Here is a 24,966-nt window from a genome sequence, read left to right as displayed (position 1 = left end):
CTTTGGAAAAGATGAAAGATATCAATGGGAGGATCACACGATGGTCTCTGGCTTTCCGGTTTACAGCATGTTCCCGGAAAGTCCAATTTGAGTGCTGACTACTTCTCTTGTTGTATCTGCGCCATGTATTTTTTTGGGGTTATTTTTTCTGCGTTTAGGTAGTTTTGGCTAGTAAAATACAGGTTTGTGTACAGTTTTGTATCTGAAATGCCTGATGCCTTGCATAAAATGTTATGATTTTATTCAAAAAAAGATACAGAATATAAATGCTTGGAACTGTATGGAACAGTTCTCAGAACTGTACACTGATTGTTTATGGACAGGTTATGGAGTCAGTCACAGCATATTTCGGCTACTAGTGAAACGCAAGGGACGACGGTCTGAAGTTAGAAGTTCCCCCGCTAAACATGATAAGTGCTGGCACGAGATCCAGCGGCGTTGCGGTGGAAACGGGACAATATAATACTGGTCGATTACACTTGAATTACTTTTAAATGTTTCATTTTTACATATAATATTTGTTAAACAAACTTAAATGTATGCAATATGTATTCAAAACTATAAAATATGCTACACTGTAAAATATGATAAAAAAATAAAGGAATTATCTGGCAAACAGTGGTTGTGTGGAGTTTTTTATTTTTTAAGTTTAGAGGATTTAAGTTAATCTGTAAACATTAATGCATGTATGACGTAAAAAAGAAAAGATAAACAAATAGATAGTACTTTAGTAAAAATGAGTCAACCCAGTATGATGGATTAAATCCACCCATTATGCTGGGTTAAATAAACAACCCAATTTGCTACGTAAAAATTAACCCAACATGTGTTCTGTCCCATATTTACACAGCCCTTGGGCTGAAAACAATTTGGGTTGTTTTCAACCAAGTGTTTTTTAGAGTGTACAAATCAAATAATACAACAATAGAAAAACAAATAATATTAATCCCATAAGTGAGTAGCCTGCAGTCAGTGCAACATCAAAAAAACATTACTCCATTTTAAATGTGTTCAATTGACTTGATGTTAAATGTTTTTGATTTTCTAAGAAAGAAAGAAAGAAATATCGCAAAATAACCTATAGATGGCACCAGGACTGTCTGATTGCTCACTGAATACACAGGAAAAGATGGACTGACGATTAGTTCTGCCTGGTTCATGTGAGCAGCTCTCGCTAGCTGCACTTGTTTTCCAAAGATAGGCAGTTGATTACTCCTGTCGGGATGATTGGCCATAACGGAGTACAAGAGTTCAAGCTGAGTTTTAACCACAGCGAACATGTAAGATTGCATAATCACAGGTAATTTTATGGTGTTTTGGACATTTTTATCTCATGCTGACATGAATTGTGTATGGCTGATTAAGTCTTGGACAGTTGTGTGTATTTTAAGAGCGCACAGAGTTTGTGTTTGTCCTTGTTTACAGTGTTGTTCAGTGTTTATGTGTTGACTTGAGTGTATTGAATGCTGATTAAATCTAATGTCTCTAAAGTGTGTATAGTATGCTGTCTTAGGGTGGAACCATTTCTCGTCGTGTTGTTTGTCACAATAAGAGGACTGTGAGTGTGATTACACTACTTACAGTATGTAGGTCAAGAACACACATATCTGCACCTGACCTGAGTTAACCGTCTCTGCTAAGTTCAGTCAAGCCTTTACTGTTGTTCATTCATATATCCTAATATAAAATGCATTCAACTAATTAGTTGCACTGTCATTGTGATTATGGTGGTGTGTACCTGGTCTTTCAGAATAAGAAATATAAATAAAATAGAAGTTTAATCCATGCAAGGATGCCTACATCAAATAAGTCTAATTGGCCCCACAGAGTTTGGATTTTTGGTATGTTTATGAATGAAATAAATTCGTCAGTTTTCCAGCATCTTTTGCATATTTGAACCCTTTCCAACAGTGACTATGATTTTGAAATCCATATTTTCAAACTGAGGACAATTGAGGGACTCAAACACAACTATTAAAAAAGGTTCAAACATGCTGATGCTCCAGAAGGAAACACGATGCACAGGGGGGTGAAAACTTTTTGAATTTGAAGATCAAGATAAATTGTACTTAATTTGTCTTCTGGGAAACATGTATCTTCTGTTGCTTCCGAAGGGCAGTACTAAATGAAAAAAAAGAAGATATTTAAACATTTAACATTTTCATCCTGTTCAAAAGTTTTCACCCCCGTGCTCTTAATGCATCGTGTTTCCTTCTGGTGCATCAGTGAAGGTTTGAACCTTTTTTTTAATAGTTGAGCTTGAGTCCCTCAATTGTTCTCAGTATGCAAAGATGGATCTCAAAATCATACAGTCACTGCTGGAAAGGGTTAAAATATACAAAAGATGCTGGAAAACAGAATTGCAAGAACAACCATCACAAAACAAAAAATCATCAGGTAACGACACAGTATTAAGAATCAAGGGTATATGTAAACTTTTGAACAGGGTCATTTTTATCAATTCAGTTATTTTTTGTCTTGTGGATATCTTTTATGTAAAATATCTTATTTAGGACAGTACTAAATAAAAAATAACATGCATTTTGTATGATCCCTCTTATTTTGTTAAAATGATTCACATTTTCATAGATTCTGCAAGGGGTTCACAAACGTTTAAGCAGCACTGCATTTAGACACACTTTTTACTTGTTTCTTTTACATCATGGGGGAATGATTAATTGATTCTGCAGACATGCATATAATGTTTCTCTTCTGATTTTGACCTGTTGAAGAGGCTAAAGTCTGTCATGCTTTTCCTTTCTCATGTGCCTTGATTTCTCTTGCCAGAAGTAAGTAACGTGATGTATGTGACCACCTTCCTGCGTTATGTTAGGTACGTTTTATCCAAATTAAACAAAAAACCTATACACTATCATATTATAATCCTTATAGACAGCTGCTGTTTTATTATTCCTGTCCTCATGCATCCAACCAATATCATTCTCATTCTTACAGGCTTGGTGGTAGGTGCGTTTCTGCTCATGTCATTCAGAGGAGGAGTCTCTCAGGAGCGGATGCCATTAATGCCCTGCGGCCCTTTTACTTCGCTGTACATCCTGATTTCTTTGGCCAGCATCCAAGAGAGAGAGTAATAATATTTAAATAATGATATATACACAAACATGTTAATTTAAAATGCATGATAATAATGCTTGTTATATGTAAATATGGTAACACTTTACAATAAGGTTTCATTTGTTAACATTAGTTAGTTTATGTATTAACTAACATGAACTAACCATGAGCAATACATTTGTTACAGTATTTATTCATTTTTGTTAAAATTAGTTCATAAAATTACATTTTTTGTTTATGTTGGTTCACAATGTCATTAACTAATGTTAACTTATACAACTTTTTATTTTAATAAACTATTAGTAAATTAAATTAGCATTAACTAAGATTAATAAATGCTGTAGAAGTATTGTTCATTCTTAGTTCATGTAAACTAATGAATCCTTATTGTAAAGTGTTACCGTAAATATTTGTTTCCCTCATTTCTCTGCAGAGCAGTTTTAAGGAGTTTTTGTTTTCTGTGTTATAGGAAGTGAATGAAAACTCCCTCCAAAGGCTAAATGGTTATCTGGAAAATCTTCAAAAGCCTGGAGCGAGATCCCCCAAACCCACAAACCTCACTTTTTATGTCAGGGACACAAAAGAAACAGCAGACTCCAGCGGTAGTCTGATAGCCTCAGGTAACACTAGTTCTCCTCTGATTCACAATCAAAAGTAGTCTCCTGAAGCCATGTGATAACATTGTATGAGGAACAGATTGTAATTGTTTGTTTTCCTAACTAAAGTCTTTAATTCCCTATTTTGAACAGTTTTGACAGTATTAAGCAAAGTTATCATTCAAACGTTTGGTGTCTAATGTTTTTAAATGTTAATGCTTTTATTCTGCAAGGATACAATGAATTGATAAAAAGTGACAGAATGTTACAAAATATTTTTTTAATTTAAATTTTTTTTAAATTAATTTAAAATAACAAAATAATAATAACAAAATAACAAAAAAAGCACAGCAGTTTTCAACATTGATAATAACAAGAAAGGTTCCTTAAACACTACATTGGCATATTTGAATGCCACTAAAGACTGGAGTAAGGCAGAGCCACCAAAGTGTTTTTAGCCAACTGAAAATGGCAGACGCTCTTCTGAAAACGCCTAGCTGCGGGCACAGTGGGTCAGTGCTTCGGTGGCACAGTGGTTTGGTTGCTATAATCTGTGAAAGTGTTACTAGATTCTGAATTCACAGATAGTTTATTTCTTGCATTTGCAAGTTAATTTCTCACAAATGTGAGGAAAAAAAGTCAGAATTGCAAGATGTTAACTCAAAACTTGCGAGATCCAATTCTGAGAAAAAAAAAAATCTGAATTGCTAGATGTAAATTCGCAATTGCAAGAAAAAAAATTGTGAGATTAAGGGGTTTTTCACACTTGGCATGTTTGGTTTGATTAAAGCGAACTCTGGTGTGATTGCTCTGTTAGTGCGGTTCATTTGAATAACTGAACGCTGCCATCCGAGCCCTGGTGCACACCGAACAAGCGGACCGAGACACCCATCAAAAGGTTCCAAATGAACTCTTGTGCAGTTTGAGTGAAATATGAACGCAACATGGATCAAAGACATGTAAACGAACCAAAAACAGGACATGACGTCACAAGATACAACCCTAAAAAGGAAGAAATGCTCAAGCATACCTGTTTTTTCTCGTCATAGTCGCGATGTTACACATCACATTTCGGTACAGGCATCAGAACCACGTCTCCTCACAACAGATCTTTGCTTGTGTGTGTGACGGAGTGATTCCTGCCGCTGTTTTGACTCCTTTACACATTTTATAAGCTCTTCACGGGTTCTCAGCTGGTCAAAATACCATCACATGTAGGCTACGCACATACAGCGAGCGCATTTATCCCAGTACGCAGCATTGTTTTGGATGTTCAGTAAGTTCCGTCATGAAATATATGCAATAAAAGCAGACCAATCAGGTTGTAAACATATCCTTGTGCATTTAGGTTCGGTGTTAAAATGCCAACGGACCAGGACTGAATGTTTTGACTTTCTTTTGGTCCGGACCAAACAAACCAAGCAAACCAAACTACAAGTGTGAACACACCCTAAAAGTCACAGAAACAAGCTTCCATAGCTCAGCGCCTCGTCGCATGGCGTTTTTAAATAGGAAACAATTGAAAAAATACGCTGGCCTTAGGAAAAGAATCCTTTCGTTGACACTCAGCCTAATGGCTGCTAACAAATCAGCTTTGCCATCACAGGAATAAATTACATTTTAAATATATTGTAGCAATATTTTACAACATTACTCTTTTCAATGTTTAAATGGTAATGTTCTGTTTCCAATGCATGATTTTAATTGAAGAACCCTACACTTCCCAGGATTCCGGTCGGTGAGTTTCACCCTGCAGTCTAAGGATGTTCTGAGCACAGTGCTGGATGTCCTGAGGTCCTGTAGCCTCTCGGTTGAACACATGCAGGATGTGGTCAAGGCTGAGACCAAGAAGAGCTCAACACAACAGCCTGAAACAGCTTTCTATCGGCCCATCAAATGGGACAAGACTTATTACACTTTCACTGGCTTCAGGGACCCAGAGCAGGAGTTAGAGCAAGCCAAGAGAGTGGAGCCCACACTGAGGTATTGAGAGAGAGAGAGACCTTTCCTTCGTGCCAATTCACATTAATCTTTCTTTTTTAAGTTAGTTTAGGTTGCTTATTCACTCTTAGCACTACCACATGGCTATTTTTGGATGAGCTGTTCCTTTAATGTGTCACTGCTAGACGAGTGCTCCTGCAGCCTCTGTTAAAGGGGTCCTATTATGCCTTCCCACTTTTTTAACTTTAGTTAGTGTGTAATGTTGCTGTTTGATCGTAAAAAAGATCTGCAAGACTACAAAGCTCAAAGTCCACTCCAAAGGGAGATATTTTATTTAACATAATCCCCTTTTCAAGAACTACAATGAACGTTTGGACAACAACGTGATATTTCCAAATCTTATGAAGTCACAATATTCCTCATTTGTATAATCCGCACCCACAGAATAAGCAAAAAAGGTGTGAAGCCTGGTTGAGCTGCATTAGAGAAGGCTATGTCAAAGAGACACTGTTTTTCAGTGTTTACAAAACTCATTTGTTTGACGTTCCTAAGGCTGACAAACTTAGAGTGGTTAACTTATTTAGAGTCAAGTTACTTACTTAGAGTGGTTAACACTGTTCTTGAAAATTATAAACACAACGTTTATCTCTGCGCTGCACATTTTATGGAGAACACTTTGTTTTCTGTTGCTTTGCAAGCTCTCGCTTTTATAAGACGGTTCACCGCTCCTTAGGAATATTAACCATGTTTTTATGATCGATAACTGTTTGTATTCCCTTAGTTTTCCGACAAATATCATGATTAAATGGTGGATAACATTGTATCTATAATGTATAAGAAAATACCAAAAAACATACCACTCTGAAACGTCCTGTGTAATCCGTGCTTGCAAAGTCTGTGCATGAAATCCGTTCTGCACGATCCTCTTGTTCGTTAACATTGTCAGGGTCTGAATCGGGCTCGAATTGGTTTGAAATTGACGCTATCCTTATTCATATTTACACTAGAGAAGAACTTGCAGTTATGGAGAGGCTGGAGATTTCCTGAAGTGATGCCAATATTAACACACTAGGCCAGGTAACCGATTTCGTATTATGGAAGGAGGGTCTTCATCGAAATTGCTGTGTTGGAGCCAGACTGGGGAGAGAGGTGCTATAATAATGTAAAATATGTGAAAAATAATGTTTTTTTTTTTTTTTTTTTTATCAAGCATGAAAATATATTCTAGTACACCCCAAAAGCAAAATCAAGACTCAGGGTTCATACAAGGTGTTTAAAGTACTTTAAGTACTTGAATTTGACTTTTTGAAATTTAAGTCCTGGAAAACCCTTAAAAACTGCCATTTTTATGAAGAAGTACTTGAAAAGTGCTTGAATTATTGAAAGACAAGTCAAGTCAAGTCATCTTCATTTATATAGCGCTTTTAACAATGTAGATTGTCTCAAAGCAGCTTTACAGAGATAAGCGTATAATTTAAGGTAACAGAGATTGTTTCGGCTTTACAGCAGAGTTAAGTTATTTCCATCTAAAGTTAGTTTTAATTGATTTGGTTCCGTCGCAATGATCATTTGTTATTAAATTAGGGGCCGCTAAGACGACACCATTCTCTCTACACAGACTTTAAACGCGAACCTGTGAGAAACGCTGATGGCGTTCACATGCGCATTTAGAATGGGTTCTATAGTTATGTGCGTTAGAATATACGCAGGTTTGGAATTCCCTACAAGCCAAGCCTAAACAAAATACTTGTCTTTCCTTATAAATTTTGATAAGGAATTTTATTTTATTTGTTGCTTTGGGGTAGGACCGCGAGACGAATTTTCCCGACAACGCCTTATCTGTAGAGTGGTAGTGGGATCCTCCATAGGGAGAGACTAGTTGGCACTTCAGCACTGCGTTGTCATCGGGTCCAGGTGTAGGTCCTTCGTCAGATCTGGATACGGCCTGGATCCGGCAGGCTGCAGGAAAACCTCGGGATAAACACAGACACTAAAATTAGCGTAGATGCCATTCTTCTCATGATGTAACGAGTACATCAGGATTTTTGGGAAGTGTTCCCGGTTCCGGCTGACCTAATCTATGCAGCATAACATTAAATTATAGAAGTCTATAATGTATTATGTGAATGCTAGGTCAAAGAGATGTGTCTTTAATCTGGCTTTGAACTGACAGAGTGTGTCTGCTTCCCGGACAATGGTAGGAAGACTGTTCCAAAGTTTTGGTGCTAAATAGGAAAAGGATCTACCGCCAGCAGTCGATTTTGATATTCTAGGTATTATCAACTGGCCGGAATTTTGAGATCGTAATAGACGTGAAGAACTATAATGCGTTAAGAGCTCGCTCAAGCACTGCGGAGCTAAACCATTCAGTGCTTTGTTAGTAATCAGCAATATTTTAAAATTTATGCGATGTTTAATAGGGAGCCAATGCAGTTTTGACAGAACTGGGCTAATATGTTCATACTTCCTGGTTCTGGTAAGAACTCGAGCTGCTGCGTTTTGAAATAGCTGTAGTTTGTTTATTAAGCGTGCAGGGCAACCACCCAGTAGAGCATTACAATAATCTAGCCTTGAGGTCATGAACGCATGAACTAATTGTTCCGCATTTGTCAATGAGAGCATATGACGTAATTTAGATATATTTTTAAGATGGAAAAATGCAGTTTTACAGATACTAGACACGTGACTTTCAAATGAAAGATTGGTATCAAAGAGCACACCCAGGTTCCTAACCGACGACGAAGACTTAACAGAGCAGCCATCAAGTGTTAGACAGTATTCTAGGTTATTACGTGAGGAAGTTTTTTGTCCAATAATTAGAAACTCTGTTTTTTCAGAATTTAGAAGTAGGAAATTACAAGTCATCCAATTTTTTATATCCGCTATGCATTCCGTTAATTTTGTGAATTGATAAGTTTATTGATAAGACAGTATATGAGAAATAACATTTTATTGATAAAACGATCTTTCACAGAAAATTAAAGCTGCAGTCCGTCTGATATAGATATAGAGGCATTTTGCATGACTATGAGCGTGATATTGCTCTTATAAATATCCAAGTATTTGATGCTTTTATTCTTCAAGTCAATCATATATTAATGGGAGAAAAAAAATCAGTTTGAATAAGGAAAGCGATATCTTTGTCATAGTATCCTTTCAATGGTTAAAGGATCATCCACGTGATCAAAACTGGTTGTACTCAGTCTACTACATGCCTTCTGTCTTCTAATTGATAGTCAAGGGCCTTTTAGTATAATTCAAAAGAATTCCTCTTTCAAGTTGTGGTTTCTGTGTCTTTCTGCTGTGAAATTTTTAATGATTTTTATTTAGTAAACACAAGAATAACTTTTATATTGTTACTAATATTTCAATACGAACACTTACTGGACTGAAGTAACTTGGGTTTACTTCTATTATCTATACTTATTACACGGCTCTTTGGAATACTTGATTCTGATTGGTCAATCGCGCCATCCAGCGGTGGTTTTGCCTCCCACAGTAAAAACTACTGAGCTTCAGTCATAAAACTAAGCATTTAAATAACATCATACTTAACATATTTTTGCATTATGTGTGAATAGTAAGTAGCTTCACTGTTACGAAGGTCTCATCGATTTACATAAGCTATCAGAATTTCATCTTGCTTTGTGGCCATGTAAATATCAGCAACTGCACCATATTTTATGTTTGGGCCTCTGAATAAAACTGAGGTGTTTCTTTCCCTCAAGTATGTGCTCCATATTCTCACTATATCATACTATATAAGCCATAAAAGCCTGATGTATCAAATATGATACTCAACAAAAAACAGATAAGATAAGATTCAATAAACAGTTCCATTTCAAAACATGTTATTTTCCTGGTTATTATTTTATATGTGAAGCTTTACAGGGTTAAACCTGAACTTGATTATCATTCGCTCTAGTTTTGCATGAGGCAGTGATAATGGAATTGGCTAAATCTTCTCTCTGACCCATTTGAGAGGAGGAACTTTGAGCTTTGTGACAACTTTAAGAAAGGGTTTTGGACACTTTGGAAACCTGAATAGTATTGTCAAATACTACATGTAATATATGAACAAAGATCTATTGTCAAAAAGTTCATTGTCAATATTCTTTAATGAGTCTGGGATACTGTATATAATGTTTCATTGAACTCATGCTGAAACGTTGTTTCACTTTCTTTCTTTTTGTTTATCTTCAGTTTCTGGCTGAGAAACAATGAGCCGGAGGCCACAAAAAAACAGAATGCCAGTCTTCCACGCCGTGAGGAGCTGAAAAGATTGAAAAGACTGCTGATTCAGAAACTTGGTTTGTTGGATATCAGGTCAGCTCTAACTCAGACTAAGGTGCTCTTATAGTCTGTAAAGTGTGCTTGGTCATTTTTAATCACCAAGTATATTTTAGTTTAATGTTAATGCTCAAGACTAGCAGCCCTTTAATCGGTAATTCTTCACTTAATGTTGAACTTGAATTCCTTAAAACCGTTTAATCAATGTTAAAACATTTATCACATGTCCTGAAAAGAGTACAATCATTGCATTAATCAACCTTTAAAGTGACATTTTGGACATAATGTCTGGTGGTGTGGCTTGCTTATGTTTTTATAAAGATTTTTTCTTTTTTGGAGTTAGCTACCAAGTAGTCAATTAACTTTGAATTTATAAGATTAAAAACTTAAAACTACTCTCAGATGATGAAGTAAAATACAAATAAAAATAAAAAAGTGACAACATTATTTACAAACTGAAAGTACTAAATGGGTTGAAAATTGAATTTTTAAGAAGTTCTTTAGTTTATTTTTATTTATTTTTACTTTAAATCTATTATAGAAATGATTTAACAAAGAGATTAAAATTGGAAAGAAATGAAAAAATTCTGAAAATGATTTTTAAAATTAGGGTAATGTAAAAAGACAGACACACACACACACTTAAATTAAAGCTATCTTGATTTTGTTTTCTTTAAAATCATCCAAGCAACTGCGCCCATATAATTAATGGTATATTCATCATGATATGGAAAACCTCTCAAATATACACTAACATTAAACATTTGTGTTTTTTAATCCTTTTATTGTGCAAGGATGCATTCAGTTGATCAAAAGTGATGGTAAATTAAAATGCTACACAAGATTTCTATTTCAAATTAATGCTGTTAATTTAATAAATCAATTCCACTAGAAACAAACATTGATGTATTATTTTAATTTAATACTGTAAAGCTGCTTTGATACAATCTGTATTGTGAAAAGCGCTATATAAATAAACTTGACTTGACTTGACTGTTCTTTGAAACTTTCCATTCATCAAAGAATCCTGAAAACAAATTATGCTTTTCACAAAAATATTGAGTAGCGCACCTGTTTTTAACTTTTATGATAATAATAAAAAAATCTTTCTTGAGCACCAAATGAAGGATCCTGTGACACTGAAGAAATGGCTGCTAAAAATTCGGCTTTGCCATCACAGGAAGAAAGAAATTACATTTTAAAATATACTAACACAGACATTTTCACTATCATTTTCAAATTGAAAATTAAATGCAGCTTAAAAACATAAAAAACAACCCTATACTTTAAAACAGTAGTTTATGTCTGCTAATGCAGGTATGTGTAAAACTAGTCGTTGACCTGTTGGACAAAGTATCTTGTGTTGTGTTCTTACATCCTGCTGTCAGTATGTTCACCATGTTTAATCATCATGTGATTCTCTGTCCTGTAGATGGCAGCGCAAATGGGGAGTTTCACACAAATGCTGTCAGCTGCAGAGTCTGATTCGTCTGTCCACACAAAACCCTGAGGCTCTGCACCACCTGAGAGGTAACCATGGAAATAGAATTCATGAAATGGGATCAGATGGATTAAATGTTTACTCAATTTCTTCTCTTTCCCAAAACAGGACACATAATAGTTTTTACTGACCAATCAGGGATGAATGCCTCAGGGCATGTGATGTTAGGAACAATGGATGTCCACCATCAATGGTCAAAGGTACAGCTTTTTTATTAACCAGTGTCAGGGTAATATTTACTTTTAAAAAAGCTTAAAGGGATAGTTCACCCCATAATGAAAATTCTGTCATTAATTACTCCCCCCCCCCCCCCCATGTCGTTCCAAACCCATAAAACTTTCGTTCATCTTCAGAACACAAATGAAGATCTTTTTGATGAAATCTGAGAGCTTTCTGTCCCTCCATTGACAGCTACGCCACTACCAGTTTGACGCTTCAAAAAGTTATGAATTGAACTATATGAATTGAGCGGTTTAGTTCAAATATTCTGAAGAGACTCGATCACTTTTTTATGATGAACAGAGTGAATTTAAGCTTTTTATTCACATTTAAACATTGATCAGCAAACATAAACAGAAGCTCAACCAAACCTGTTTGACATGCAAGAATGAACCTCATTGGTTATTGCACGTCAAGCAAACATGCTTGAGCTTCCGTTTACCACAACTGATGTGTGAATTGATGAATGTTTAAATGTGAATAAAAGCCTTAATTCAATTTGTTCATCATATAATAAAGCGATTGTGTCTCTTCGGAAAACTTGGACTAAAGCTCAATTCATATGGATTAGTTTTACAATCTCTTTATGAACTTTTTGAAATGTCAAAATGCTCAGATTTCATCAAAAAGATCTTCATTTGTGTTCCGAAGATGAACGAAAGTCATACAGGTTTGGAACGACATGAGGGTGAGTAATTAATGACAGAATTTTCATTTTTGGGTGAACTAACCCTTTAAAATATCATGGCAAACATTTATGCTGACTGTGAGGCTTGTCCATGTGTACGTTCAGCTCTTTGAAAGATTACAGAGTTACAGAAGCCTGTTCCAGCAGTCGGATTGGCTGAAGGAGCGCATCAGTCACCTTCTGGGAGGGATTCAGGTGATCCACATCAAGCGGTTGGGTCCAGCTCTGCCTCTGGAGGAACACTACAGGACCCTCAACACCTTCCACAAGAGACTGTTGCCTCAGCGCCTCTACCTGCACCCCCGCAGCCTGCAAGGCCTCACGATGACCTTGGAAAAGTAAATACTCGTATACTTTCAGTCCAGCCATTTGCTCATGTGTAGTTCCTTTGTTTACAACCTTCAACTATGTGGGGCAGGGCGCTCAGAAATGCACTAGATCTTATCACTAAAAGCACGATTGAGCCTCAGTGATAGCAGGCTTGAGCAGTGCTTACACAAATCTTAGTTAACGTGAAATCAAAGTAGTTACTTTTATAATAAATGTCCCTGGTTTTGTCCATGTTTTATGAGGGTATGTTTTTCAAAAGAAAAATATTCGGTAACACTTTTTTTGATGGTCCCCTTTAGACATTTTACTAGTCATAAGTAACTTTGCAACTACATGTCAATTAACTCTCATTAGAATATTAGTAGACTGTCTGCTCACACTTTATGTTAATGTTCCCCCCAACAGACATTCTAAATTTCAAAACACTTTATTTGTCCCCAAGGGGCAATTAATGAGGCCATGTAGAGTCACGTAAACAATATACATAAAACATCATACATTAAATGAATAATAACAGTGTGCACGGAATACATATTAATAAAAATCCACTTCCAGTGGATACCTAAAAAACAACAACTAGTCCATACCATATATAAGAATGAATAAGTACGTAAATATGTATGTACATAACAGAGTACAAAAAAAAACCTACAGAACAAAGGTTGCCTTCCTCCTTTGAGTCCTGCAACATGGACAACGAAGCCGTCGCCCTGAAGGAAGCCACTCAAAAACAGAGAACATGACGTGAAGTGTCTTGTAAAATCCTCCCAGCCAATCTCAATGTTTTCTGATCACTTATAGTAGAAAGAGCCCTAATAGGGAGTCCAATTATTTTTGAGCAGACTTTAACCGTGCGCTCCTGACTAACTTTGCAAGTACACGTCATCTTAATCTACTAACCCAAACAGTCTATCAATCTTCATTTGCACATGCTCTTATGCAATAGTCTTATACTCTGATCACAGTTAGTAGACATGTAGGTGCAACGTTACTGATAGTCAACAGAATATTTAAAGTGGACCATCAAAATAACGCATTGTATCAGCAACTGCACCAAAATGAATTACCAAAAATTCTTGTATCAGATTGTTGGATCAGGAAATATTTTCTCCACCTCTGAACCAACTTTTTTTTATTCAGGAGAAAAAATTTAACTTACTCAAATTTTGGGTATATTTTTTTTTTATGTAAAAAAAGTCTTTATGCTCAGCAAGGCTGCATTTATTTGATCAAAATAAAGTAAAAAAAAAAAAAATATATATATATATATATATATATATATATATATATATATATATATATTACCTAGAGACTGGCATGGTTTGATTTCAGTTAGCCTAATAGCTAGTTTGATTTGCATTGAGAGATGATCTTATGGAAAGTACCCTATGCCAATCTCTAGGTATGGTGAAGGCCATGTGATGATGTGGGGCTATTTTAATTCCAAAGGCCAAGGGAACTTTATCAGGATGCATAGTATCCTGGATCCATGAAGTAACTGGCCTTTAAAAATAAAAATCTGCCTCCCTCTATGGGAATTTAACATAGGGGTGTACTCACTTATGCACCATGTATTTTAAGGAAGAACATTTATTTATTTACGATACATTATTCATTCACAAAGAAAATTTGTGTCCTTAAAGGTTGGATTTTTCCTAATTTTTTAAATTAAGGCATTAAGTTCAATTTCCAAAATATGATTTTTTATTCCTCTTTTTAGTCAACTTTAGCATGGGTGTATTCACTTATGCATTGCACTGTATATATATAGTAAAATATTATTACATTTCAAAACTATTTAAAACAAATTTATCCCTGTGATGGTAAAGCTAAAATTTCAGCATCATTACACCAGTCTACCATTACTCCAGAATTTGTTTCTCAAGAAACATTTCTTATTATTTTTGTGTTGAAAACAGTTGTACTGCTTAATATTTTTGTAGAAATTGTGATGCATTTTTTCATGATTCTTTGATTAATAGAAACCTCAAGAGAACACCAGTTATTTAAAACAAATTTGTTTAGTAACAGTGTTAAAATGGAAATCTGTTGTAACATTGTCTTTACTGTCATCTCAATTTAATGCATCCTTGCTGAATAAAAGTATTCATTTCTTTTTTTTTAAACAAGCAAGCAAAAACAACCTTTAAACTGTGGCATATTATAATAAAAAAATATATAAATATAAGATATTTTAAAAAAAATAAATAAAATAAAAAGTCAATAATGTCATAGCCGACGACAGTCCAATGAAATCTGTATGGGTAAAATCTAACTACCATAAAATTATGTGGCCAAAAAGCCAATTCTCGATTGACAGGCTTTAAAGTAGCTGTGTGATCTGACAAAAATTGCAGATATAATGTAGTAGATGTTTTATTTGTGTCCTCCCGGTTATTTATTTAATTAGCTATTTTTTTCTAGTGCCATCAGCCAATCAGAAACCACCCGACTTATAATGACTGCAAAAATAATTACAGTATGCGCTTAGAGTTAACAGAACGTATTGTCCGTTTGTGTGGCCGCTTACATAGTTATCATAGTAGTAATAATTATTGATGTGAAAAGGCCTTTAGATTCATGAGGCATTTGTCTCATTACAAGTAACATTACAAGAAATTAATTATTGTAGCTTTAAATAGATTGCTATTGGAAATATTTATTGTACAGAATAGTATTCCACTGAAAGGACAAGATAAAAATGAAACAGAAGAGAGACCATACTGGACTGTTAACAACAGATTGTAGCTGAATGGCATCATCTTAACTCCTGCGGTTCCCTCTGTTCTATTCATTTCTGTCGTATTTCTGACTGATACATCCTCACTGTTCACTGAGAAGGCTTTGTGCTGCTTAATGTCCCGTCAATCATTGTTTTTACTATTCTGTTCTGTTGCCATAGTGACCGCTCCACCCCCTGCCTGCATGAGATGGGCCACTTCATCATCCCCACTATGTGTGACACCCTCCAGCTGCAGAACTTCCTCCAGAGCCAGGCCCAGGAGGCCCGGAGACGCTTGCAGCGGAAAGACAAGTGAGTGCTTGACCTATCGGTGCTCATTAACATGACATCGAAATTCACCATTTACCATGTTAAAGGGATAGTTCATCCAAAAAGGAAAATTCTGTCATCATTTACACACCCTCAAGTTGTTCCAAACCTGAATAGGCCCCATTGACTTCCATGTTTTTTTGTTTTTTTTTTACACTATGGAAGTCAATGGGGTCCATCAACTGTTTGGTTGCCCATATTCTTCAAAATATCTTCTTTTGTGTTCAACAGAACAAAGAAATTCATACAGGTTTGGAACAACTTGAGGGTGAGTAAATGATGACAGAATTTTCATTTTTGGGTGAACTGTCCTTTTATTGTGCATGAATCATCAGTAAATTATTTTATAAACCAAACCAGGGATGTGAGGGCAGGGAAAACAATATTAACCGCTATTATTGCTGCATTTAATACATTCTTGATTCTTACATTTTTAACAATCCAATACCAAGTCCCAATGGATAAAACTGAACTACATTATTTGAACTATAATGTCCTGTTACACTTAGAAAAACATCTCAATATATTTTATTCAAATAAAATATAAAACAGCTGTTGCAACACTTAATTTAGGATAGCATAATGATTGTTTTTAGTCACTAGAATTATTGTCTTTGAAATTCACTCCACCATTTGCTCAAAATTAGGGCTGTCAAAAGATTAATCGCGATTAATCGAATCCAAAATAAAAGTTTGTGTTTACATAATATATGTGTGTGTACTCTGTATAATTATTTTGTATATATAAATACACACACATGCATGTATATATTTAAGAAATATTTGCATACATATACTGTATATATTTATATATAATTTATATTATATATAAATATATTTTTTTTATATATAAATTACACATTTTTCTTAAATATATACAAACATGTGTGTGTATTTATATATACAAATTGAATTATACACAGTACACACACATATATTATTTAAACACAAACTTTTATTTTGGATTCGATTAATCGCGATTAATCTTTTGACAGCCCTACTCAAAATATATATATATATATATGTATATATTTTTTGTTTAAAAGAAATTAATACTTTCAAGGACACATTAAATTGACAGTAAAAGGACATTTATAATGCTAGAAATGTTTTCTGTTTCAAATAAGAGCTGTTCTCTTGAACCTTCTATTCATCAAAGAATACCGAAAAGAAATTGTATCACGTTTCCAAAAAGTATTAGACTGCATAACATTGATAATGAGAAGAAATGTTGCTTGAGCAGCAAATCAGCATATTAGAATGATTTCTGAAGAGTCATATGACACTGAAGATAGTAGAAGAAATGGCTGCTGAAAATTCAGCTTTGCCAGCTTAAGAATAAATTACATTTTAAAAATATATTTAAAATTGTTATAATATTTCACAATATTGTGTTTTTTATCAAATAAATAAGACCTTGGTGAGTATAAGAGACTTAACATAAGATATATATATATATATATATATATATATATATATATATATATATATATATATATATATATATATATATATATATATATATATATATATAATATACTTTTTATGGAAAGTAATGCATTACATTAATTTTGTCTTTTTCTTATCTGGGCTGGTTCTATTTTTGGGCCCTTTCACACCAAAATTGAAATGAATAAGCCTCAGACTGAAGGGAATGCAAATGTACAGTAGAGGGCGCAGCTCAAACAAACCTTTCAGCTGTGCTGTCATTCTGGATCGCAGAAGTAAATGAATAGTAAAGTAAATGAAAAACAAATTAAACACAAATGTAATGTTATCTAAAGTAATTTTTGCTTATTGGTATGGTTGAATTGGATAATCGAGGGTCAGCAGCAAAGACATTGGTTAATAAAATTAGATTAAATACATAAAGTATATTTGTGTTATTTAACATTTAATTATTGCAGGTTTGGGTAATAGTCTGAGTTTGCATTTCACCGTTTTTATTCATTTTGAGGAATACTGAATCTGTTTTTGTGCAAACGAGATGAGTAAATGCCTGCTTACATTTAGTCTACAGTAACCATCATGGTTACACAGCGCACTGCACTTACTCTCAGTTTCTCTCAGCATGGGGACAGGAGAGGTGTCAGTCGATAAATGGGAAAACAAAGTAACTTGTGTTACTTGTAATGCATTACCCTCAACACTGTTACTCTGTACTTAAATATATAATTACACTGTAACAATGGTACCTTAAAATATAGTGGGTTACTTTATTTGGTTACACTTTATTTAAAGTGTCATTGTTACAGTGTAATTATATATTTAAGTACTGAGTAATAGTAATTAACAGCATATACTTACAATAGGGTTAGGGTAGGTTTAGGCTTTGGTTGAGGGTTATTTGCATGTAATTATGCATAATTTACTGTTAATACTATTGTAAGCACATGTAATATACACTGTAAAAAATTAAACCGTGATTTTTACGGTACAAAACCGGCAGCTGTGGTTGCCAGAACTTTACCGTCAAAAATACGGATAGGAACGTTAATGGTTTTACAGACTTAACTTAAAATTTACAGTAATAAACCGTATTTTATTATCTGATATAACGTGAATTTACCGTCGTATTGAAGTATTAATATCTGTTTTGTACCATTGTAATACACTGATAATCACCAATCACAGCGGTAATGAGAGTCACATGATCAATCAAAACTCATCAAAAGCAGTTCTCCCACGAGAAAATTATTATTAATGTAAAGAAGCTGCACAGTATGATTCACACAAACATTAAACACCATCACGGTAACACACATGAAATTTTAAAAATGCAATAAACATTAATTTAACAACATTAAATGTAACATAAAACCCTAATGTACTTAACTGATTAGAAAAAAACGAAGAAAACTATGAAGAAACATAGTTATTTCAACAAAAATACATCAAATGTGAAGTGTCACACAGGGAATTGTGGGAATGTCAATTTACGGTTTTTCACTGTAAATTATACAATGAGTTGTTCTTTTTCACTTTCAAAAACTGTCAATTTAATGGTATTTTACAGTAAAATTACATTAAATGTACCATTAGATCTATCACAGTTATTTACCGTATATAGTACAGAAACTCTGTTAACCAATTAACAGTTTTTCACTGTAGCATTTTTACAGTCTTTTACCGTTAAAATTACGATCATTTTTTACAGTGTATGTAACAAGGACACTAATAAAGTGTTACCATAAAATGTAACCCTTTACTTTAAGGGGTCCTTGTTACAGTGTAATTATACAGTTATGTACTGAGTAATAACAACTTGTAGTTACTATAGGTTTAGGATTAGTGTTTGTTTAATGTTAAGTTAGTTGGGTTACACTTTATTTTAAGGTGTTGTTGTTACAGTGTAATTAGACATTTAAATACTGAGTAATAATAATTAACTACATGTACTTACGATAGGGTTAGGGTAGGATTGAGGGTTAGTTGCATGTAATTATGCATAATTTATAGTTATTACTATAGTAACTACATATGTAACAATGACACTGTAAAATAAAATTACCGTTACTTGTAGTAATGCATAATACACTGTTATTACTATGGTAAGTACATGTTAAAAATGTAACAGGGACAGTGAAAAATAAAGTGTTACCTATTTTTGTAATGTAGCCACTGTTTAAAACCGTCCTTCATTAAAATGTAAAATATCCCGTGCATGCAGGTTGGAGGCGGAGGAAGAAGACCTCATCTGGAGCTGTCTGCAGGATCTGTCTCTGCGCAGTCTGTCTAAAGAGCCCAGCGTGTCGAGCAGTCAGATGATCCCCTGCTGCAGGCGTCTGATGGAAGAGAGATCCCCTCAGATGCAGGGCCTTCATCTCTGCGTCTCTCACTTCTATTCAGTCATGCAGGACGGGGATCTGTGTATTCCCTGGGACTGGAAAGGCTGAAGAACGCTGAACTGTATTTCAGACTGTATTACTCGTGTAGTCACTATAAGATTTTGAGATTTTGGAAATGGCCTATTGTGTAGGCGTAATTATAAATGCACATGGTTCTAAAATACCTGCACATGGTGTTGTGCTTTTCACAGTAATGTGATGTTATAACTTAGCACAGAAAATTGATTATTATTTTCACTGCCAACCATATACATTACTCATGAGCATAACGCTTAGAAAAAAAACATGGTCATAAACTTTTAAAGCATCGTGGACTGATAAGGCTCTTTTTTGCCTTGAAACAATCAATTGCTGTATTTTAACATGCAACTTTGAGTTATTATATATATATATATATATATATATTGATTCCGGTTTTCACTGTGGTGCTGGATTGATGCTCCATATGAGGGACCGCTTGAGTCTTTATTATTTCATTTATCATTTTTTTTCCTGATTCACAGGAGATAAACTCATTTAAGTATATATGTAATGCTGCCACAATCTAAAATGCACAGTCAAAATTCAAACAAAGTGTTTGGAAAAATGGTTTGTTTTTCGAAATGCTGAGTGTCTATATTCACAGTATTCAGAAATGGAAAAGTGTTCTCATCAGATGTAGTGTCTGTACATTATCAATCCTAAATGCTGTAATACTGTCTGTTTTGAGATGTAGTGTACAGTGTATCTATATTGTTTGCTGCTATTGCATTTTAAAGCTTTATAATGTGACATCTGTATGTATAATAAATATCCAGCTGTGTAACCACAAAGTTCAAACAATGGTTCAAGTGTTCATGGTTACTATTGTTATACAATGCTTTTGAAGTTTGTTCATTGTGACAGTCCATGAATTTCCCACTCTAACAGATATGAAATGTAATAATTCAGTTGTCAATATGAATGTGTATAATACTAAAATTATCGTATCACATTTTTATTCTTATTAATGTTGAAAACAACCTTTCTGCTTAATGTTTTTGTGAATACCACAATAAAACTTTTTTTTAAAGGATTTTTCAATATCAATCTTTTTTCTTTTTCATACTGACCCCAAACGTTTGGTGCATGAGAGTTTCCACAAAAATGTTAAGCAACAAAAATGGTTGTCAACATTGATAATAATAACAAATATTACCAAATCAGCATATTAGAATGATTTCTGAAGGATCATGTGACACTGAAGACTGTTCAGCTTTGCCATCAGAGAAATAAATTATATATATAAAAAATAAAAGCTATTTTAAAGTGTAATAATGTTTCAGATTTTTGTTTTTTCTTTCTTTTCTTTCTTTTTCATCAAATAAATACAGGCTTGGTACAGCCCAGTCTTTGAAACTTCTTTCAAAAGATTAATAAATGTCAGTTAATCCAAACCTTCAACTGTTAGTGTAGTTATTTAAAGCGTCTCAAAGCTGAACTTGAACATTTTAGAGAATGACCTCATCCCTGCATGACTGAACGTGAATCATCACTTTCAACTGTCACCTGTGAGTGTGTTCATGGTCTGCGTCGCTGTACTGTCTGCTTTCAGACAGGTTTACACATGGAGGATTGAGACAGAGGTTATCGGCAAGCACATCACAGTCCAGCCAAAAGTATTTGCTTCCCTGTGGGCAGGGAGGATTTTCTGCTTTCTTCTAATTCTAGTCATTAATCATCAAAAACTGCCTGAAGTCTGTAATTATCATTAAGAATGAAACTATTTGAAAATTCTTGAATATCTATTAATCAACCGTTGTTGTTGGGGCTGCAAACAAACAACCAATTACATATTGTAGATAGATAGATAGATAGATAGATAGATAGATAGATAGATAGATAGATAGATAGATAGATAGATAGATAGATAGATAGATAGATAGATAGATAGATAGATAGATAGATAGATAGATAGATAGATAGATAGATAGATAGATAGATAGATAGATAGATAGATAGATAGATAGATAGATAGATAGATAGATAGATAGATAGATAGATAGATAGATAGATAGATAGATAGATAGATAGATAGATAGAAATCTTATTTGATGATATTGTGAAATTTAAAAATGTAGTTTTCTATTTTGAATAACACTACCATTCAAAAGTTTGGGGTCATAAGTTTTTTTTTTGTTTTTTTTTATTAGATTTATTAAAAAGAAAAAAACAAATATATATATATATATATATATATATATATATATATATATATATATATATATATATATATATATATATATATATATAATTCATACTTTTATTCAGCAAGGATGCATTAAATTGATCAAAAGAAACCGTAAAGACATTTATAGTTTTAAATTCAAATAAAGGCTGTTCGTTTGAACTTTCTATTCATCAAAGAATCCAGAAAGACAAAAAAGATGTTTCACGGTTTCCCCATTAATATTATGCAGCAAAACTGTTTACAATATTAACCATTATAAATACTTGATCACCAATAATAATTGATAAATCAGAATATTAGAATGATTTCTGAAGGATCGTGTGACTCTGAAGACTGGAGTAATGATGCTGAAAATGTAGCTTTATCATCACAGGAGTAAATTATAATAATATTTCTCAATATTACTTTTGATCAAATAAATGCAGCCTTGGTGAGCATAAGATATTTCTTTCAAAAACATTTTAACCAATTTTGTAGTCTTTTTTGAAGGCTTCATGTGTTTTTGTATTCAGTACCAATACTTTGCCCCAAAGGTCATAAATATGGCAGATGAGTCGTGTGAATGAAATATACGCAATAATATATCTTTCTGCCAACATTCCATGTATTTTCAGCTGTGTTTTTCAAAGCAATAGTGAAAGCTATCTCGGAGACTTTCACACGCTAAACAAGAGACTAATTATCAATTAGTCAGGACAACAGTGATCCGACAGGGTACGACAGGACAGGACTCTTTGTTAGGTAAGTGGATATAAATGTAATCCCGTGATTAAGACGGACCTGCAGGAAACCCCTGCTGATAACGAATCTATCAATTGCATTGTTGAGGTGGAAGCACATTAAGCCAATCAAAAATGGACAATCACATACAGATAGTTACATTGGGCTACCTCACGAAACAGTCACAAAGGAACATTCACTTCTGACCCCAAAGATGATTTGGACTTTAATAAAACAATCCATAACATGTTGATACATGATAGCCTACATGTATATCATGAGCTACATTCAATGTTCATAGTATCATATTTGATACATCAGGCTTTTATTGCCAATATAGGAGAATATGGAACAAAAAACCTCCCAAATGAAGTAAAAATATGCAATTTGATGCAGTTTCTGCTATTTATATGAGCAAAAAAGTATGAAATTCTGATAGCTTGTATAATGTAAGTCAGTGGGCTCTTTATAACAGTATTGCAGACTACTTACACAAAATGCATATAAATATCATTTGTCACTCTTTATCTCCCAATAATGTGTCTTAGCAAGATTACATTTAAATGCTTTAATGATCAAAGGTCTTTAGATTTATACTAAAAGGCCTTTTACTTACTAAAAAGTACACTGTAAAAAAATTCCATCTAAAAACTTTAAAAGTTTAGTTCCTGCCTTAAATTTGTATGTATAATCAACTTGGTTTTACAAGTCATTTCAACTTAAATTGCTTTAATTATTTTGACGAGTTAAAGTAACGTAAAAACACCAAGTTGCCATGACTTATTGATCGTTTAATTTATTTTTTAACAGTGACTAATTCAGAAAAAAAAGAAGGCATGTAGTAGATTGTGTACAACAGCAAAGTTTTAATAATGTTAATAATTTAGAAATCAGCGTCAAAGGGATAATAGGACTAGCTATTTCCTGGTCTTGAGAAGGAACCAGCGCTTCATTACACAGACCCACCCTCGCACGTACACATAACCCCGAGCCACATTGCCTGTGGTCATTTCCACCATGTGACATGACCCTTTCCTTGCTTTGCTTGGATTTGCTGAGCCTCTGCCCTCACCCAACCCCCCGTTTTCCTCATGTAGATCAATGGAATGTCCTTGGGATGGCCAGAGCGCTGCAGCTGAGTGTGGGCAGCCTCCACTACCCCTAATCCCAGCTATAATAATGGGGTCAAAAGGTCCCTCCCAAAGCCCTGTCTTTCAGCCTGGCATCCCACTGCTTTATTGGGCAGCCTGCATCTGGAGCCTAAGCCCCACCGAGAAGCTTCCTCCCTTGTCACAAGAGCCACCCCAGCACCCCGTCCTAAGTGCCCATAAATGCACACAAAAGCCAGTCCTACATGTGGTAGCTATCTATTACAGGAGGGGCCCTCAGGAGGCGTATAGCATCGATTACAAAAAGGTTGAGATTGATTTCATAGGTTCAGGTGTGGGTGGGAAATTAGCATGTACTGTTGAGAGATTGTTGCTGGGAGATTTAATGAAAAATAACGAGAGAACAAAGGGATCTTCATGTCCTAGAACGTGTTTACCAACCTTTTTGCCCACGGCCCCATCAATAATGCCCATCAGCCCTCCGTCGACACCGAAACAGAACTGTGTTCCTTTTAAATATCATTACGCTCCATGTCATCGCAATAATTAGCTGAAAAATCATGAATCATTGTTTTGTTTTGAATCAACAAAAAGAGAATAATAATAATAAAAACATATGCCAGTGATGTTGCTAAAAACAATCAAAATATGGAAAATATTCAAATGAAATAAACATTCACATAGCCTTTAATTAGTATTTTTAGTAATTTTGTTGTGTTTATTGTCATTTTTAGTAGTTGCCTTGTATTGATATTTTTTTTTATCAGTTTTAGTTATTTTAGAAGCCTATATCAAATTTACCTAATTTAAAATGTTGTCTTGACAACTATCTGAAATTACCAACAGTCAAACAGTTACATTTAGCAAAGGAACCTATTCACGTTTTTAAAGGCAAAGGGGCAAGACACATGCAGGAACATATGAGATGACAAACATGGCTGCAATAGAATACAATAGATATTTTGACACAGAGAAACATAAGCTTTGGTATTTCTGATGTTTCTTAAAATACGTAATACAAAAAAAAAAGAGGAAAGAGAAAGAGGGTCGGCGTTTTTCCGCATGCGCAGATACATAAAACTACAGCAACAGACGCAAGGATCCATGTAAAAAACGAAATCTCTTCCCTTATTAGACATTCTCTGACTCTTCTATAAAAGCAACAACAAACAAAACAAAACACTACAGGATAAATCCTAAATAAGATCTTAGAATTAGTCTCTTTGAGCACCAGGTATTCTGCTGGCCATTAAAAAAATAATAATATTTTTTTTTGGTCAGTAGGCTACTATTTTATTAGTCAATGCCGTACCTAACCCCGCCCCCTCGTAACACAAACCCCGCCCCTCTAAACTGCTCTCAGGCGGAAGTGCCCGCTGGGCTTTTTT

At 34.3% G+C, this 24,966-nt stretch overlaps 1 protein-coding gene across 1 annotated transcript; it reads left to right on the top strand.

Moving 5' to 3' along the window:
• The first annotated feature begins 1,151 nt into the window (after nt 1–1,151).
• Nucleotides 1,152–19,872, top strand: tcaim (T cell activation inhibitor, mitochondrial). Its single transcript, XM_081388374.1, has 11 exons — nt 1,152–1,300; nt 2,788–2,833; nt 2,956–3,088; nt 3,545–3,695; nt 5,399–5,654; nt 9,816–9,938; nt 11,335–11,432; nt 11,512–11,603; nt 12,416–12,648; nt 15,543–15,674; nt 19,363–19,872. Exons 2-11 carry the CDS (start codon nt 2,802–2,804, stop codon nt 19,586–19,588), a joined length of 1,476 nt encoding a protein of 491 aa, XP_081244500.1. The 5' UTR covers nt 1,152–1,300; nt 2,788–2,801; the 3' UTR covers nt 19,589–19,872.
• The last annotated feature ends 5,094 nt before the right edge of the window (nt 19,873–24,966 follow it).

This window comes from Scardinius erythrophthalmus (assembly GCF_964197995.2).
Source record: "Scardinius erythrophthalmus genome assembly, chromosome: 16".
Taxonomy (NCBI): Eukaryota; Metazoa; Chordata; class Actinopteri; order Cypriniformes; family Leuciscidae; genus Scardinius; species Scardinius erythrophthalmus.
Note: the sequence above shows the minus strand (reverse complement) of the source record. Positions and strands in the feature narration are given on the sequence as shown.